At 47.9% G+C, this 16,959-nt stretch overlaps 1 protein-coding gene across 1 annotated transcript; it reads left to right on the top strand.

Annotated features, from left to right (window-relative positions):
• The first annotated feature begins 2,936 nt into the window (after nucleotides 1-2,936).
• Nucleotides 2,937-12,058, top strand: LOC110135459 (cell adhesion molecule CEACAM18-like). The gene is made up of 6 exons (XM_070451576.1): nucleotides 2,937-2,988; nucleotides 4,190-4,546; nucleotides 5,736-6,005; nucleotides 7,266-7,574; nucleotides 8,988-9,123; nucleotides 11,959-12,058. The coding sequence occupies exons 1-6, from the start codon at nucleotides 2,937-2,939 to the stop codon at nucleotides 12,056-12,058; spliced, it is 1,224 nt and encodes a 407-aa protein (XP_070307677.1).
• The last annotated feature ends 4,901 nt before the right edge of the window (nucleotides 12,059-16,959 follow it).

Genomic DNA, 16,959 nt, shown 5'->3' on the forward strand with positions numbered 1-16,959 from the left:
GGCTGGAAGGGGCCCAGGGACTGGCTAGAGGGGACAGTCAAGCAAGGGACTCGGGCCAGTCACACTGGGACTGGAGGTGGAGGCTCCCAGAGAACGTCTACAGTCTGCTCCTAGGACCGGCAGGGAGGGAGGGAGTGGGGGGGAACCGTAGGAGCACTGGCTACTGACCACTTCATCTGCCAATCAGAACCAGCCTGTGGGATGCAGACTGGGGCGAGGCATGCACGGAGCTCGGAGTTCTAATTCCCACACCTCTTCCCCAACAATAAATAGGATTCCAACTTCTCCACTTCCTTTAGCAGACCCTGTGGGACCATCAGAGAGGCTGCAAAGATGCCCCAACTCAGCATCGCCAGTGAAAGAGAGACGGAACCACCTACACATGTCCAACTACCGGGAATTGCTTAAATGGGGCACAGCGCATGTCGGGTGAATCTGTCATGGTTAGAAACTTCGCTGGGCAACGAGACTCACCGGTGTGCAAAAAGTTCAAACCTGACGCCGAGTTAGAAACGCACAATACAGACCATGTTGTGAAAAGTATAGATTAGCTAGTGGATATGGATAAAATTTTACAGTTTGTATGTCTGTCTCCAGTTTTACATCCGCATGTATGCATGATGTACATATAGTAAATATACAGATCTGTGCAAAAATTGTGGAAAATGCTAACTATCAGCAGTTCTGTCTTAGTTTCCTTCTTTGTACTTTACCGTATATTCTGAGTGCATTTTTTTTTCCATCACAAAGTGTATAATTTGTCATCACAGCACTGTTTATAATAGATAGGACATGAAAGTAATCTAGATGCCCATCAGCAGACGAATGGATAAGGAAGCTGTGGTACATATACATCATGGAATATTACTCAGCCATTAAAAAGAATTCATTTGAGTCAGTTCTAATGAGATGGATGAAACTGGAGCCCATTATACAGAGTGAAGTAAGCCAGAAAGATAAAGACCATTACAGTATACTAACACATATATATGGAATTTAGAAAGATGGTAACAATAACCCTATATGCAAAACAGAAAAAGAGACACAGATGTACAGAACAGAATTTTGGACTCTGTGGGAGAAGGTAAGGGTGGGATGCTTCGAGAGAACAGCATCGAAACATGTATATTATCTAGGGTGAAACAGATCACCAGCCCAGGTGGGATGCATGAGACAAGTGCTCTGGCCTGGTGCACTGGGAAGACCCAGAGGAATCGGGTGTAGAGGGAGGTGGGAGGGGGGATCGGGATGGGGAATACATGTAAACCAATGGCTGATTCATGTCAATGTATGGTAAAAACCACTACAATATTGTAAAGTAATTAGCCTCCAACTAATAAAAATAAAGGAAAAAAAATAAAGTATAAAATTAAGTTAAAAAAAAGTGTATAATTTGTTCTCATAGTTAGAAAAGACAACCCAATACTTTGGCAGAAACCAACACAATTCTGCAAAGCAATTATCCTTCAGCTTAAAAAAAATAATTTTTTTAAAAAATCTGAAAAAAAAGGAAATACAACCCAATAAATTTAAAACATCATGAAGTTAGTTCAGACCCCATAATGTCATTTCTGAAATTTTTTCTGAACTTTCTTCATGGGTGTGTCCAAAAATATATAAGCAAGTTTGTTCATCACCATGGCAGTTAGAATGGAAGGAAGAAAAGAGGAAACAGGGCGGGAGGAATAGACAGATTAGCTAAATCTCCAACAGAATTTCCCAGCCCATCCTGGTCCTTCTTATGAGACAGAGAGGTTCCAGTTCAGCCTCTTAACAACCATAGAGTTACAAGCTACCTGGTTGGAACCAACATTTGAAGGAAGATCAGAATATTCTTTCAAATCTGAGGCTGATTGTGATAGTCCTGAATAGGTTCATCAGGTTTTTCTGTGCAAGCCTGAATTTTGTCCGATCAACAGGCTTTGGAAAATCCCTAGAAAGCACATGATAAAGTCATCTAGTGATTGCCCCACTCTGATTGTACAACAAATCAGTTGACTGATCTCTGGGCTCCTAGAGATCTGTCAGGCATTTCCCAGTTAGTGGCTTTCACCCTGGTGCTGGAGTCACTGGCAAGTCTTCACTTATAAGCATATGAACTAACTGATATGTTGGAGAAACCGGGGTGATAAGTTAGGCTGACTCTATAAAAGCCTGTCCACTCAAAGCAAAACACAGAGCATCTAAGTTTTATTCAGGGTCTTCCTGAGGACTGTAGCCTGGGAGACAGCTCTGAGGAACTGCTCCAAAAAGGAAGGGCAGGAGCCAGTGTGTATTTGAATTTGGGGGCTGGGAAAAATGTGTCATCGAGCATACATCTTGGTAACTGATCACAGCTCATCGCAAAGAACAGATATACCAAGTTAATGATTTTAGTGCTTTTTTCTTGCATGTGAGTGAGGCAGAAGTCATCAGTCAGAATTTATGAAATTCATCACCAGAAGAATTCATGAGATTCTCCCTGAGTCATGCCTATAGGGGCCCGGTTATCCAAATCACAGAGTGTTTCATCCTGTTTTTCCATCCGGAAATTCTCTCAGGGTTCACTGTTGCTGGGAGACTGCAACAGTGACTGAAGCCTTGTACAACTAGGTGGTGAGTGATGCTGTTTGTTCTCTTTTTGTCCTCAGGTGGTCCAATTCAGTTTTAAGAACAGTCAGTTTGGGATAGCAAAAATTCCTCATAATGATCATTGACATTCTAAGTTGCCATGGGTCCAAGGTCCTTCCTTGCGGTATCCAGTCCTAAAGATAATCACCCACTCAGCAGAGTGTCTCTTCCCCAGCCCCTCCCACCTTGCAGTGCAGAGTCCATCCCTGAGCAGGAAGTGGGTGGAGACCACACCTGGGGCCTGAGAGGACGCAGGTCTGTAAAAGGGCCCAGAAGACGGCCGGGTCCCTGGAGAGATGCCTCCAGCAGGAGGACTGGAGCGGCTCATGGACCTTTCTAGACCCAGGTGCAGAGTCTGGAGGGAACTGGTCCTTGTGGGTAAGACAGTGGGGCTAGCAGGATGGAGGTGGGGGAGAAGGGAATGACCCAGAACCCTCAGCAGAACTTTCATGAACTCACACCCCTGGGCACGGCTTGCCCAAGACACACACACACACACACGTAGCATTCATCTCTACCCACCACAAGCCATGATGAAATTGAACCCCAACACACAATTCCCAGCAATCACTTCCTCTGGGCTCACCTCCTCTGCCCTGATGCCCTCCACTGACTCAGTGGCAGGACCCCCCCAACCCCTCACTTTCCCCCCAAACACTCTGCTTCCTCCTGATACTGACCACTCTCGTGTTTCCCTGGCGGCCACATACACTGTCCTCCAAAACCTCTAGGGTCCACACCTGGATCCCTGGAGCAGGGGGTCTCAGCTGTCTTTGCCTCCTCCATGGAGGCAAGGCTTAGGGTTCCCAGAGCAGCAGACACCTGCCCCGCCTCCACTTAGGAGATAACAGATACACACCCCCATTGGTGTTTGTGCCACTGAACCTAGATGATAAAACAAAGACAGTGTAAATCCTCTTGGGGGAGTTTAACCCCCCTAGATAACCATTCTGAGCCCTCCTGCTGGGCTCCACCCTGATCTCCGGGGAGCTAGGGACACAGAAGTGAATCAACAAGGAAGATGGACATGGTGAGGAGGGAGCAGGGATCAGGGTGATAGAAGTAGGGAAGAGTATGTGTGACAGGTCAAGAAGAGCTGTGTGTGTGGCTGGGGCACACAGTTAGGATGCTGTGTCTTCTGGTGAATGAATGAAGATGGTAAAGTACGGTAGGTGTGACTCAAAAAGAGCCTGCATTAGGTCCTAGAGACCAATTCTCTCTACATGTCTCACAAGCTATGCTAAGGGTTTGAACTTATTGTGAGAGCACTGGGGAGCCATGGAAGATACGTGAGCAGAGGGAGAACAGGGTAACCTGTGGGACTACATAAGGATCCACAAAACTGACGTGTGAGGATGGACTGGAGTTCAGGGAGGAGGCCAGCCTGGAACAGGACGATAAAAGAATGGACCAGGGCAGGGGCTGAGGTGATGGAGAGCAGGGGAACAGACTGCCAAGTCCTTCACAAGCTAGAAGCCCTTGACCCATTTTCCAAGGTCTCTGTGGATCATTGCCTGTGCATGTAAACCTGTGTGCATGTATGTATGTGTGTGTGTCTTTTTCTGTTTGTCTTCCTCAGCCAGTCTGCTGGCCTGTGGGATCCGCCAGGCCTCCAGCCAAATCTACATCGCCCCAGATTCACTCATCGGAGTGGAAAGATATTCAAGCTCACTGGCCGTTGAGAATGCCCCTGAAGATGTTCAGGAATACAGCTGGCACCGGGGTGCAAATGACACTGAGGAAAATCTGATTATCAGCTACAACACCACATCTCATTCCAGGCGGGATGGGCCCATGTACAGCGGCCGGGAAAGTGTGTCCATTAGAGGTACCCTGAGGATCTGGAGGTCACAGTTAAATGACACGGGGAACTACACAGTGAGGGTGGACACCATCAATGACACCCAGAGAGCAACTGGCTGGCTCGAGATTCTAGGTGAGTTGGCAGCTGCCCCACCACCCAACTGCAGCTGAGTTGGACTGGAGGTTTAGGGGATGGTGTCCTTTGGAGCTCACACCATCCAACCTCTACCCACCTCCAGGTGACACTGGGAGCCTTGGTGGATGGTAGCCCAGCTTCTCCCCAGAAATGGGATCCTTACTACCTTCAAGGGCTCCAGGTTCCCTCTCAGTGTATTAGTTATCTCCTGCTGCGTGACAAATTGCCTCCAATTTAGTAGCTTAAAAGAACACCCACTTCTGTGAGTCAGAAGTTCTGATGTGGCTCAGCCATTTCCAGCGCTGAGACTCACAGGGTGTTGGCCGGGGCCATGTTCTCACGTGTGACTCTGTCTACAGGATTTCACATCCTGGCTCTTTGCTTCTTCAAGGCCAACAAAAATCTCTCTGAGAGAGAGGAGTCTAATACAACAAAGCTAATGATGACAGTGAGAGACAGCCCATCACCTTAGCCGTATTCAATATGCTACAAGAAAGTCAGGAGCTCCACTCACATTGAGGGGATGGGATTATAGAGGGGTTATACCAGGGAGTGGAGATCATGGGGCCATCTTGGAATTCTGTCTACTCCAATGAGCTCTTGGTGTTCCACAGGGCTAGGGCAGGACAGTATGGATTTTGAAGGCGGAAGAACTTAGTTCACCGCTGGCTCTTCATGTACCATGTCACCTTTTGAGCCTCAGTTTTCTCATCTGTAAAATGGCAGTATTATCCATCGCTATGGTCTGCCTTAAAGTTAGAGGCGGAAATTTGTAAAGAGAATGGGAATAGTTAATGGGAGGAATTGTTATGGAGAACAAACACCATCTCTCACTTCGAGTTCTATCTGCACTTCCTTTGATGGGGATGTCCTGGTTTGGGGGTTCAGAAGCAACCATCAGGCCACTGGACAATAGTAAGAACTCACGGTTATTATAATGGAGCCATAGAGATGGCTCAGAGCATTGGAAGACAGGCTCAGTAGAGAACCCCCATCTCGACTGCCTCATGCTCATCCCTGCTTCTCTGTCCCTCTCAGCCCTAGGGATGCTCTCTTGCCAGGATCCTAGGTCCTATCTTATAATTCTGGGCTTCTCCCCCAACATACCATGAAATCCCCACTGGAGAGGAGCAGAGCGTGGGGAGACAGATCCAACCCTTACCCTTCTCCTCCCTGCTTCACCCAGAGTTGGAAACCCCGCAAATCTCAGTCAACACCACCTCCGTCGTAGATGGTGAGGATGCGGTGGCTGCCACTTGCTACACCAATGACAGCCACATCCGGTGGTATGTGAATTATGTACCGGTGTCCGGCAATTACAGGATGACCATCTCCCCGGACAACAAGACCCTCGTCATCCGAATGTTCGGCCGCTTCGACTCACCACTTCAGTGCGGGATAGAAATTCTCCCAGAGCTTATTCAGAAAAGTGACCTCATCTATGTGACAGTGGCCTGTGAGTGTTCTGGGGTTGTGAGAGTGAAGCTGGGGGTGGGGCTCAGGGTTTTCCCAGGGCGTAGCAGTAAGACCAGCAGAACTGGAGAGAGCGGCATGAGCTTCCTTGCAGACAGCTGCCCTGGGTTTGAAGCCCAGGTTTGGCTATTTAACCCTTAGGCTTCAGAACCCTACTCACTGCCCAGAACCCTGGCCTCCACTCTGTTTAAAATGGGGGCCCTAACCCCTACCTCTCATATTAGAAATAGTGTGAATTTGTGACACCTGTCTCGAGTCTTAATTTTTCAAAACCCAACTATGCACAGGTCTTCAAATTCAGCTCCCTGATCATTTTATTCAGTTCTTCTAAATTTAGTAAAAATCATATTCACTTTTGCTGTTACTGGGATGGGATTGATTATACTCCCCTAAAGAGCTTGGTTTTCAAGCTAAGTTATGTGTTTTATAGACACTCTGTTGAAGTCTTCCGCTGCCCATCAACACAAATTGGCAACCCATTCAGACCTGCTCAAATTCTCTTGTAAATCCAAGGCACTAAACTTAGAAATGCAGTGAAACTCAGATTCTTTGAAACATTCCAGGACTGTTCACACTGACCAGCTCTTTCACCTCTTTCAATTGGGAAACACATCAAGTCTAGCCTCGTTATCACATTTAAATCTGGAATGATTCTTGCAGTGTCTCAGATTTCCTAACCCGAGAGCTGTGGACAAAGGGCTCATCATTTCTGACCTCCCGCACTGCTCACTGGCCAGAGGTTTGGAACCAAAGCCAAAGACCCCGAGGCTGCAAGTGTTCAGGGAAATTCCTCCCAGGTCATAAGGGTACTTGCCTGGTCCTTTTGTAGGTCAACAGGGGGCCTCATGAATCCCTAAACCTCTCCTCCTCAGGCATGAAATGGATCAAGAGTGGCTGTGATCACGTGGGTCGTGTGGGAATTAAGTGAGTGTGTGAATGTGTGACATGTTTAAAACGTGCCTGGAGTGCAGTAGGTGTGATGCCTGCTTCTACTTTATGCCTATTTTGTGTGAAGGGCAGCCAGGGAGCTGGGCTGTAGTACCTCTTGGTAACAGAAGATGCTACTGTTACTGTCATTGTCGTTGGCTCAGCTACCCTACCTGGGATGGGTCTGGGAGTTTGCTTGGGGTACAGAGTGGGGGTATCTCAGGACTGGGGGAGGACTTCATGTGGACTGAGGGAAGAAGTTGGGACTCCCAGGTGTCAGAAGCATGGTTCCAGGGGTCCTGCCCTGTCTCTGCAGATGGGCCCTACAGTCTGCTGCTCAGCAGTAGTCCCACTGACTTCAACGGCATCCTGTCTGCTGAGATCGGCTCCCAGGTGGAGATGGAGTGCATCTCCTATTCCAGACCAGAATCCAAGTACCGCTGGATCCACAATGGCTCCCTCCTGAGCTTCTCGGAGAAGAACATCACCCTCCCGAGTCTGACCTGGGACCAGATGGGCAGATACAGGTGCATCGCAGAGAACTCCGCCACCCAGGTCACCTTGTATGAAGAAGTCCACGTCCAGGCACCCTGTGAGTGCAGCTGGGGGCCGTTGCTCTCCCCAAGTCTCCCCACTTCTATGCCTCTGCCTGGGGGGTGCCTGTCATAGAAATGTCCTCTTCAGCATGTGTTGCCATGCTCATATTAGTCAGATGAAGTCTCCCTAACCTCCCAAGTCCAAACTGTCTCCTTTATGAAGCCCCCAGAATCCTCAGGTCAGAGTTGGAGCGAATTCCAGGGATGCAGGATCGGCCAACACTGACTGAGCACTTACTCTGTGCCAGTAGCCACCATTCTAACCTGGGTGACCCTCCAGTCTCCCTATAGAGTAAGTGACATTTATCAGCATCACCTCCATTCTTACGGGTGAGCAAATGGAGCCACAGAGAGTTTGGGCGCTTTGTTCAAGGCTCCAGTTCTAATGGCCAGAGGAGGCAAGATACGAACCCTGGCCATCTGACCTCACAGCCTCTGCCCTCCACAGATCCTCGGGGCTGCTCTGAGATGAGGAAGAGCAAACATGCCAGGGGGAGGTGATGCAGGGGAGGTGGGGAGCTCTCCATGGTGTGGCCTCTGAAGCTGTTTAGGAAGGAGTCTGCACGTGGGGGAGGCACCTATTCAGGGACCCCACGTCCGATCCTCTACACCACAGAGAGAGATGGACAGGCTTGGGAGAGAGCAGGCATGCAGGGCCGTGAAGAGCAGGCACACTGGAGCCCAGTGACCTGAGATCAAATCCCAGCTCTGCCGCTGCCCTTCTGCGTGAACAGGGGCAGCAGCGTCACCTCTCTGAGCCCCAGTTTCCCCCTTTGCAGTTTGATAGTGAGGGTTCTAGTTGATGGGGTTGCTGCACAAGGGACATCAGACAGGGCACGAGAAGCTGTCAGCCTGGCTCAGAATGACGTGAGTGGACACTGAATGGGGGCTGGAGACATTTATTTCAGTCCCTCTGCACTATTTGCTAAGCATCGAACAGATACAATTTTTGCATATGAATGATGCTTCAATTCACGCCATTCGACACCCACTGGACTATTAAACTTCAGGAGGACAGAGAGAGGTTGGGCAAGCACTTTGACCATCATTCAGCCCCAGTTTTTAACACGGTCCTGGCACACAGTTGGAGCCCAGTGAAGGAATCGCTGAGGAACGAGTTCATGACCCTGTGTATCCAGCACAGCCTGCCCTGCCACCCTCTCTCCCCTCACTTTTGCTCATGCTTTTCCAGAGCACTTCTTGCTACCTGTGATGAAGTGGGATGTTTCTTTGCTTAATTGCTGACCTGCTCCATGTCCCAGCTAGAAAGTCTGCCCCATCAAGTCAAGAAGTTTCTTTTGTTCACTACTGAGCCCCTAGCACCCAGAACAGAGCTTCACACATAGAAGAAGGTGCTGAGAAATCATCAAAGAGCAGATGTGTGAGCGTACGAAGGGATGAGCGAATGATGCTCTTGACCTCTATGCATCTTCTCCTCCTAGGGCACCGGCCTGTTGTCAGCAGAAGTTTCACCATCTCAGGATCCTTGTTGGTGCTTCTCATCATATTCATAGTTCTGGGCTTCACCCACTTCCTTGCGGTCCTGATCCGTGCCCTGTTCAGACATTACTCTACCAGGTACCTATTGCATTGGGCCCAGGGTGGGGCACTGGCTGGGGACTCGAACTCAAGGGACAGCACATCCTTGAGAGAGGAGGCAGAGCCAGAATGGGGAAGGGACCAGCCAGGAACTGAGTATTCAAGGATCATCTGGGCAAACAATTAGATAACAAGGACATGAGGCTCCATTTCCTCACCTGTAAAGTGGAGGTGATGAAAAGACTGATGCTGAAGCTGAAGCTCCAATAATTTGGTCACCTGAGGCGAAGAGCTGATTCATTGAAAAAGACCCTGATGCTGGGGAAGATTGAGGACAGGAGGAGAAGGGGGAGACAGAGGATGAGGTGGTTTCATAGCATCACCAACTAGATGGACATGAGTTTGAGTAAACTCCAGGATAGTGAGGGACAGGGGGGCCTGGCATGCTGCAGTCCATGGGGTTGCAAAGAGTCAGACACAACGAAGCAACTAAACAACAACAATAGCGCAAAGTGGAGGTGATGCTGATAACAATCACTTACTCTGTACAGAGACTGGTAGTGTCATGCAGGTTACAGTGGTGGCTGCTGGCATGGAGGAAATGCTCGGAAAATGTTGGCTCTCCTTATCTCCCTGGAATTTACCCCAACTCTGATCTTGGGACTCTAGAGACTTCATAGATTTGAACCTAGGAAGTTGTGTGACTTTGGGCAAGTGACTGCCCAAGCACCTCACTAAACTCCTATTCTTTCAGCCACAAAATATATCTTGTGTATCTGTTCAGGACAATTTCTATAAATGATCTACCATAGTGCCTGGCATAAAACAGGTGTGAAATTCATCATTGTCAATTATCAGGCCAGGTAGTACCAATACCTTTCCCAGAACACCCAGTCTGTTTTCCCTCTCCCTCGCCCCACAGCATTGCTCTATAGCGACCTTAAGACCTCAGAAATATTAAACTGTGCAAATGTTGGAGACACTCACTGTATGGAGTAAGCTCCCAGATTCATGATCTCTCTTAGGAGTATGGGGGCTTGGAGAGAGGAAGCTGACCCCTCACCTACCCAGGTCTCACAATTTCCTATGGATCCCAGGTCTGACTTCTTCCCTAATTTCTCTCCACGGGGCAAATCGGTCTGTATGACTGTCCGCCTCAGACCTGGAGGATAAAACCGGACAGGCAAGGAGGTGAGGTGGGAGTGAGAGTCCCCAGAGAGACGAGCTAGGCTGGAAGGGGCTCAGGAATTGGCTGGAGGGGACAGTCAAGCAAGGGACTCGGGCCAGTCAGGCTGGGACTGGAGGTGGAGGCTCCCAGAGAACGTCTACAGTCTGCTCCTAGGACCAGGGGGTGGTGGGAGGGTGGGGAACCCCAGGAGCGCATGGCTACTGACCACTCCATCTGCCAATCAGAACCAGCCAATGGGATGCAGACTGGGGCGGGGCTCTAATTCCCACGCCTCTTCCCCACAAGTAAATAGGATTCCAACTTCTCTACTTCCTTAACCAGACCCTGTGGGACCATCAGAGAGTTTGCAAATATGCCCCATCTCAGCATCGCCAGTAACAGAGAGATGGAACCACAGCGCATGTCGGGTGAATGTCATGGTTAGAAACTTTGCTGGGCAACGATACTTACTAGTGTGAGAAATGTTCACAACATGATGCTGAGTTAGAAACACACAATACAGACCTGCATCTGATAGGACCATGTTGTGAAAAGTATAGATTAGTTAATTGATATAGGTACAATATTACAATATGTGTACACACACACACATATGCTATATATATCCAGTGAGATGGTTGGATGGCATCGTGGACTCAATGGACATGAGTTTGCACAAACTCAGAGAGATAGTGAAAGACAGGCAAGCCTGGCATGCTGCAGTCCATGGCGCAAAGAGTGGGACACAACTTAGCAAGTGAACAACAATGATATTCACAACAACAATGTCCACATATAGATATACCATATATATCTCCATATATATATAAATATCTGTGCACAAATTGTAGAAGCTGTTAACTCTTAACGGTGCTATCTAAATTTCCCTTTTGCACTTTACTGTCTGCTCTGAAGTGTTTTTTTTTTTTTTCTTCTCAAAGTGTATAAGCTGTTTTCATATTTAGTATAAGAACCAATAAAATTAAAACATACGGCTTATTGAGACCTCATAATGCCATTTCTGGAACTTTTCCTTGAGCTCTCTTCATGCATGTGTCCAAAAATATCTAAGTCAATTTGCTCATCCCCATAACAGAATAGAAATAAGGGAGGGAGGGAGAAAGAAAAAGACAGAGAGACTCTCTCCGGGCGAGATCTATGGGAGTGTGGAGGCCCAGCCGAGCCCCTGTGGTCGGCGCCGCTCTCAGGAAATACCTGACAGTTTGAAGGTTCAGGAAGCAGTTAGGGCCGGTTCTGGACACAATGCAGTCTCCTCGGCCCATTGCTTCAGATCTCTTCTTCCGTCTTGGGGTCCTCTAGCCTTCATCTCTTCATCTGTATCTGCTTGTCCCCGAGTCACTAGGTCATTCACTGCCATTTTTTCAAGAAAAAACAAGAGTCCTCATGGGAGGTTACTTCGTGCAAACACATGGCCAAGGGGTCTGCTGGTTGCCTGACCCAACAACAGCCCATGAGGAAGAGACCCTCAGAAACCGGGAGGGGCGTGAGTCCCAACGCTGCCCTGAGAGGCTGGGTGACCCCGAGGCAGCCCCCTAACCTCTCTGAGCCTGGTTCCTCATCTCCATAACCAATGCGACACTTTGCATTCCTCAGGATCCTTCCGCACACCTGGCGCTGAGCCTCACACCGGCCAGGTGCTTGGCAAAGGTCCCAGGAAGCCATACGTGTGTCTGATTGTTTTTTAGAAGAAAGCTACTGTCAGACTCCACCGCCCAGCTGGGACCCAGCAAGGGCACAGGCGACCTCCCACACCCCGGTTCATTCCCCAGCCTGATTCAGAAGTGAGAACGCCTCCAGGAACTTTGAATTAATCCCTGGTATCAACTGGGGAGTGTGGGGGAGTTATTAATTCTCCTCTTCAAACCGGGAAGGCGTCCTGGGTGGGGCTGGCAGTGGCCAAGCCACGTCATGTAAACAGGGACCTTCCTCTGGGAGGAGCGATGAGATTTTTCATTTCATCAAGAGCGCAGGAAGGGAGAAGGAAAAGAGCGGGCGGGGCTTTCTGCCTGTCACTGCCTGGGTCCGCCCACCGAGCACGGGTCATCCCAGGACTGCAGCTGAGGGGCTCAGAAAAAGCTGGGAGAGTTGTTATGAACAGTGATTCAGGAGGAGGAGGCAACAGGGATCCCAGTCCTTGTTAGGAGAGAATCGGGACTGTGAGCTGCTGTGAGAAATTCTTCCGGATGTAAATTGTCAAGATTTGAGACGTTAACCGTCTGGCCCTGTCCCAGGCTGCCAGCTCCACGCCCCCACCCCCCCCTCCCCGTGGAGTCAGATTGGAAAGAAGTGCCTGTTACTGCATCTTGGTGCCGTGTCTATATGTTCTCCCTACACATCCCAACCCCCTTTTTGTGGTCGCTGTGCTCCATTATTTAACCACCATTTTTGTTGTTTGGTCACTAAGTCGTGTCCAAGAATTTTGCACACCCATGGACTGCAGCCTGTCATATCTATGCATTAAGATGCATTAGATTCATGTATATTTCCAAAATCGCTTGATGCGAATAATAAAAAACTAAACACATCCCTCATGGGCTTCCCTCATAGCTCAGTCGGTAAAGAATCCGCCTGCGTGCGATGCAGGACACCCTGGTTTGATTCCTGGGTTGGGAAGATCCACTGGAGAAGGGAAAGGCTACCCATTTCAGTATTCTGGCCTGGAGAATTCTATGGACTATACAGTCCATGCGAAGAAGGCAATGACACCCCACTCCAGTACTCTTGCCTGGAAAATCCCATGGATGGAGGAGCCTGGTAGGCTACAGTCCATGGGGTCGCTAAGAGCTGGACACGACTGAGCAGCTTCACTTTCACTTTTCACTTTCATGCATCGGAGACGGAAATGGCAACCCACTCCACTGTTCTTGCCTGGAGAATCCCAGGGACGGCGGAGCCTGGTGGGCTGCCGCCTATGGGGTCACACAGAGTCAGATACGACTGAGCGACTTTCACTTTCACTATACAGACTTCCCTGTAGCTCAAACGGTAAAGAATCTGCCTGCAATGCAGGAGACCGGGATTTGTTCCCTGGGTTGGGAAGTTCCTCTGGAGAAGGGAATGGCAATCCACTCCAGTATTCTTGCCTGGAGAATTCCATGGACAGAGAAGCCCGGTGAGCTACAGAGTCTGTGGGGTCGCAAAAAGTTGGACACAACTGAGCGACTAACACAAACAGACACATCCCAAGTTAACCACTGCGTATTCCCATTGACAGAGATGGGCATGTGTTCTACGTCTATATCTAAACCTGTATCTCCGTTAAAAAAGTCAAATCACTCTCTTGCACACTTGAAACTAATGTAATATCATAAGTCAATTGTGTGTGCTCAGTCGTGTCTGACTCTTTGCAGTCCCATGGACAGTAGTCCACCAGGCTCCTCTGTCCATGGAATTTTCCAGGCAAGAATACTGGAGAGGGTTGACATTTCCTTCTCCAATGGATCATGTTTTGTCAGAACTCTTCACTATGACTCGTCCGTCCTGGGTGGCCCTGAGCCACGGCTCATAGCTTCATTGAGTTATGCAAGCCCCCTCACCAGAACAAGCCTGTGATCCATGAAGGAGAAATTTCTGATACTACACATTCATTTTACCTATTCCTGAGCTTCATAGCAATGAGATTATAAGGTATGTTTTCTTTTGCATCTGGTTTTTTTCACTCAACATGTATTCAAAATTCATTCTTGTTACAGGTGCCATTGTTCTTTTTTTTCTTTTTTCTTTTTATTGAGGACTAGTATTCCATTGTATGGATATAGCCTCCTTTGGTTATCCATTCTCTTTTAGTATTTGGTTTATTTCCACATTTTGGCCATTATAAATAATGCTGCTGTAAACAGTCACATATAAGTGTTTGTGTGGATATTTGCTTTTATTCTCCCTGAGTAAATTTCTAGGAGTAGAATTGCTGGGTCATAGAGTGGATGTATTATACTTAACTGTACACAAAACTGCCACATCATCTTCCAAAGCAGTTGTACTATTTACATTCCCCCCAAGAAATCTGTGCCTTCCTAGGTGGTTCAAGAATCCGCCTGCCAAGGCAGGAGATGCAGGTTCAATCCCTGGTTTGGGAAGATCTCAGAAGTAAGCAATGGCAACCTACTCCAATATTCTTGCACAGAAAATTCCATGGCCAGAGGAACCTCGTGGACTACAGTCCACGGGGTCACAGAGAGTTTGACATGACTGAGCGTCTGAGCACACACAGAAATGTACAAGAGTTCCAGTTCCTCCATGTCCCCTCCAACATTTGGTATGCTTAGGCTTTAAAATTTTAGCCACTGTAACAGATGTGATAGGACATCTATTGTGATTCTAATTTTCATTTCTCTGGCATCTTTTGATCACCTTTTCATGTGCCATTTGGATCTCTTCTCTTACAAAAATATATAAACAAGTCCTTTTCCCCAATTTAAAAATTAGGTTGTCATTGGTGTAAAAAGGCAAAATTCAACTGAGTAGATTTAAGTATCTAATTAAATATTTGCTTATTCACAAATCAGGCAACATCTCACTTAACAAGTAGAAAGATGTACAAAATGGAAGGCTTTTATATCAGAAGGATGCAGGGACCAGGATAAAAATGAATTACCTCATCTTTCTTTGGGAGATACAGATCTATATGGGATATCATCCACTAGTGCTGACCAGGAAATTCCCAACTGACTGGTTAAAGGTCACACCCTTGGGAGGCTGAAACTGCAATTAGGTTAGGTAATAAGTGTTGTTTGCTGATGTGGGACTTAGCACGTATGACTCCATTTGGGGCCCAATTTCTTTTTTGAAAACATTGGTTCATCAACTAGTAAGAATTCTTTATATTTAAGTTCAACCTGTCTTTCAGGGATCTCTTGATAGATAGAAGATATAGATAGATAGATATGATTTTCTCCCACTTTATAGTTTCCCTTTTATATTCTTAATTCGGTCTTTGATGAACAGAAGTGTTTAATGAAGTCTAATTTATGTATTTTTATGCTTGGTATTTTGGATGTCCTTTAAGAATTCTTTGCACATCCATAGATATTCTTCTAAATTTTCTTCTAGAGTAATGCTATCCAAAAGAAATAGAATGCAAGCCATGTATGTAATGTTAAAAGTCTTAATAGCCACCATAGAACAACAACTTGGTGAAATTACTTTTAAATTTTACTTATTTATGTATTTTTGGCTGCACTGGGTCGTCCTTGCAGCACACGGGCTTTTTCTAGTTGAGGTGAGTTGGGGCTACTCTTCTCTGCTGTGTGTAGGATTCTCATTGTGACAGCTTCTCTTGTTGCAAAGAATGGGTTCCAGGGCGCTGGGGCTTCCATAGTTGTGGCTTGAGGGCTCTAGAGACTTAGGAGTTGTGGTGCATGGTTTAGTTGCCCCATGGCATGTGGGATCTTAGTTCTCCTGGCCAGGGATCAAACCCACATCCCCAGCATTGGCAGGAGGATTCTTAACCACTGGACCACCAGGGAAGTCTGAAATTACTTTTAATTGTATTATATTTAACCCACCATATCAACAATATTTAAACATGGAATTGGCAACTGAAAAAAATTCACAATGTGAGAGTTGTGAGTTAAGCTTTATTCAGGGCAAAATGAGGACTATAGCCCCGGAGACAGCCCTTCTAGGTCTGAGAAACTGCTCCAAAGAGATAGGGCAAAAGGTCAGTATATATGAGACTTAGGAATATGAAAGCAAGCACATTTTTTTTGGCCACTTCATTTATGTTTTTAATTAATCACATTTTTTTTTTGAAGAAGGTTTCTGCTCTCCTTGTGAAGGTTGCTGCTAGTCACGAGGAGCAGATGTCACCAGGAAGGAATTGAGTGCTTTTCTAGACACAAGGAGATGCATGAATTGGGCTCATAAAATCATCTCCTGAAAATATCTAATTGTCTGAAGACCTGTCCTGCCAGTTTTTCCCCCAGCACAGATACCTCATTCCTGATCTCCACCCTGAACTCTTTTCAGGGGGTAACGAAGGTCAGCAGCCACAGTGGGTCAGGATTTGACCTTTGTCGAGGTAGATGCCAAGTGCCAATTGGTAGGTGACAGAATCAATATTAAAATTTATGAATGAGACTCTCCTTCAGAAATGAGGGTTGGGGTAAAGTAGAATGGGGCCCCGAGGGAGGTGATGGACCAAAGTCTGAGGCTGTCTGGGGGTTACACCTTGAACCCCCCTTTTAATCCATCTCCCCCTCTCCTCACCAGCCCTAAACCACACACCCCACATCCTTGTTTCTGGGACCCTGGAGCTCGGCCGCCCCAGGAACTTGACCAGCTCCGTGCCCTGGGCCTGTGAGGAGGGCATCAGTTGCTGCCACCTCCCTGGGCCCCAGGACCCCCTCTCGTTGGTGCTCACCCCACGGCACCAAACTCCCCTGTTGGGTGACCTCGCCTGGAGCTGAAGTGAGCACAGCGAGGCTTGTCCACCTCAACGTGTCCTGTGAGAGCTGGGCCAGGACGCCCGGGCCCCTGACGGGGTCCGGAGGGCAGCGGGGGTACCCGAGAACCATTACCCATAACCGGGGGTTATGGGCCTCGAACATCGGATCCCAGAATTTGGCCTGGGAGGGGGTCAGGAGGATCCCTGCCCCATCCTTTCCCCATTTCTGCAGCTCCTGGGGACACAGGGCCCATGTTCATTGAGGCCTCACTACTGACATGGATCCGCCATGTCTCTCTGT

Source organism: Odocoileus virginianus, chromosome 20 (genome assembly GCF_023699985.2).
Source record: "Odocoileus virginianus isolate 20LAN1187 ecotype Illinois chromosome 20, Ovbor_1.2, whole genome shotgun sequence".
In the NCBI taxonomy this organism is placed as follows: Eukaryota; Metazoa; Chordata; class Mammalia; order Artiodactyla; family Cervidae; genus Odocoileus; species Odocoileus virginianus.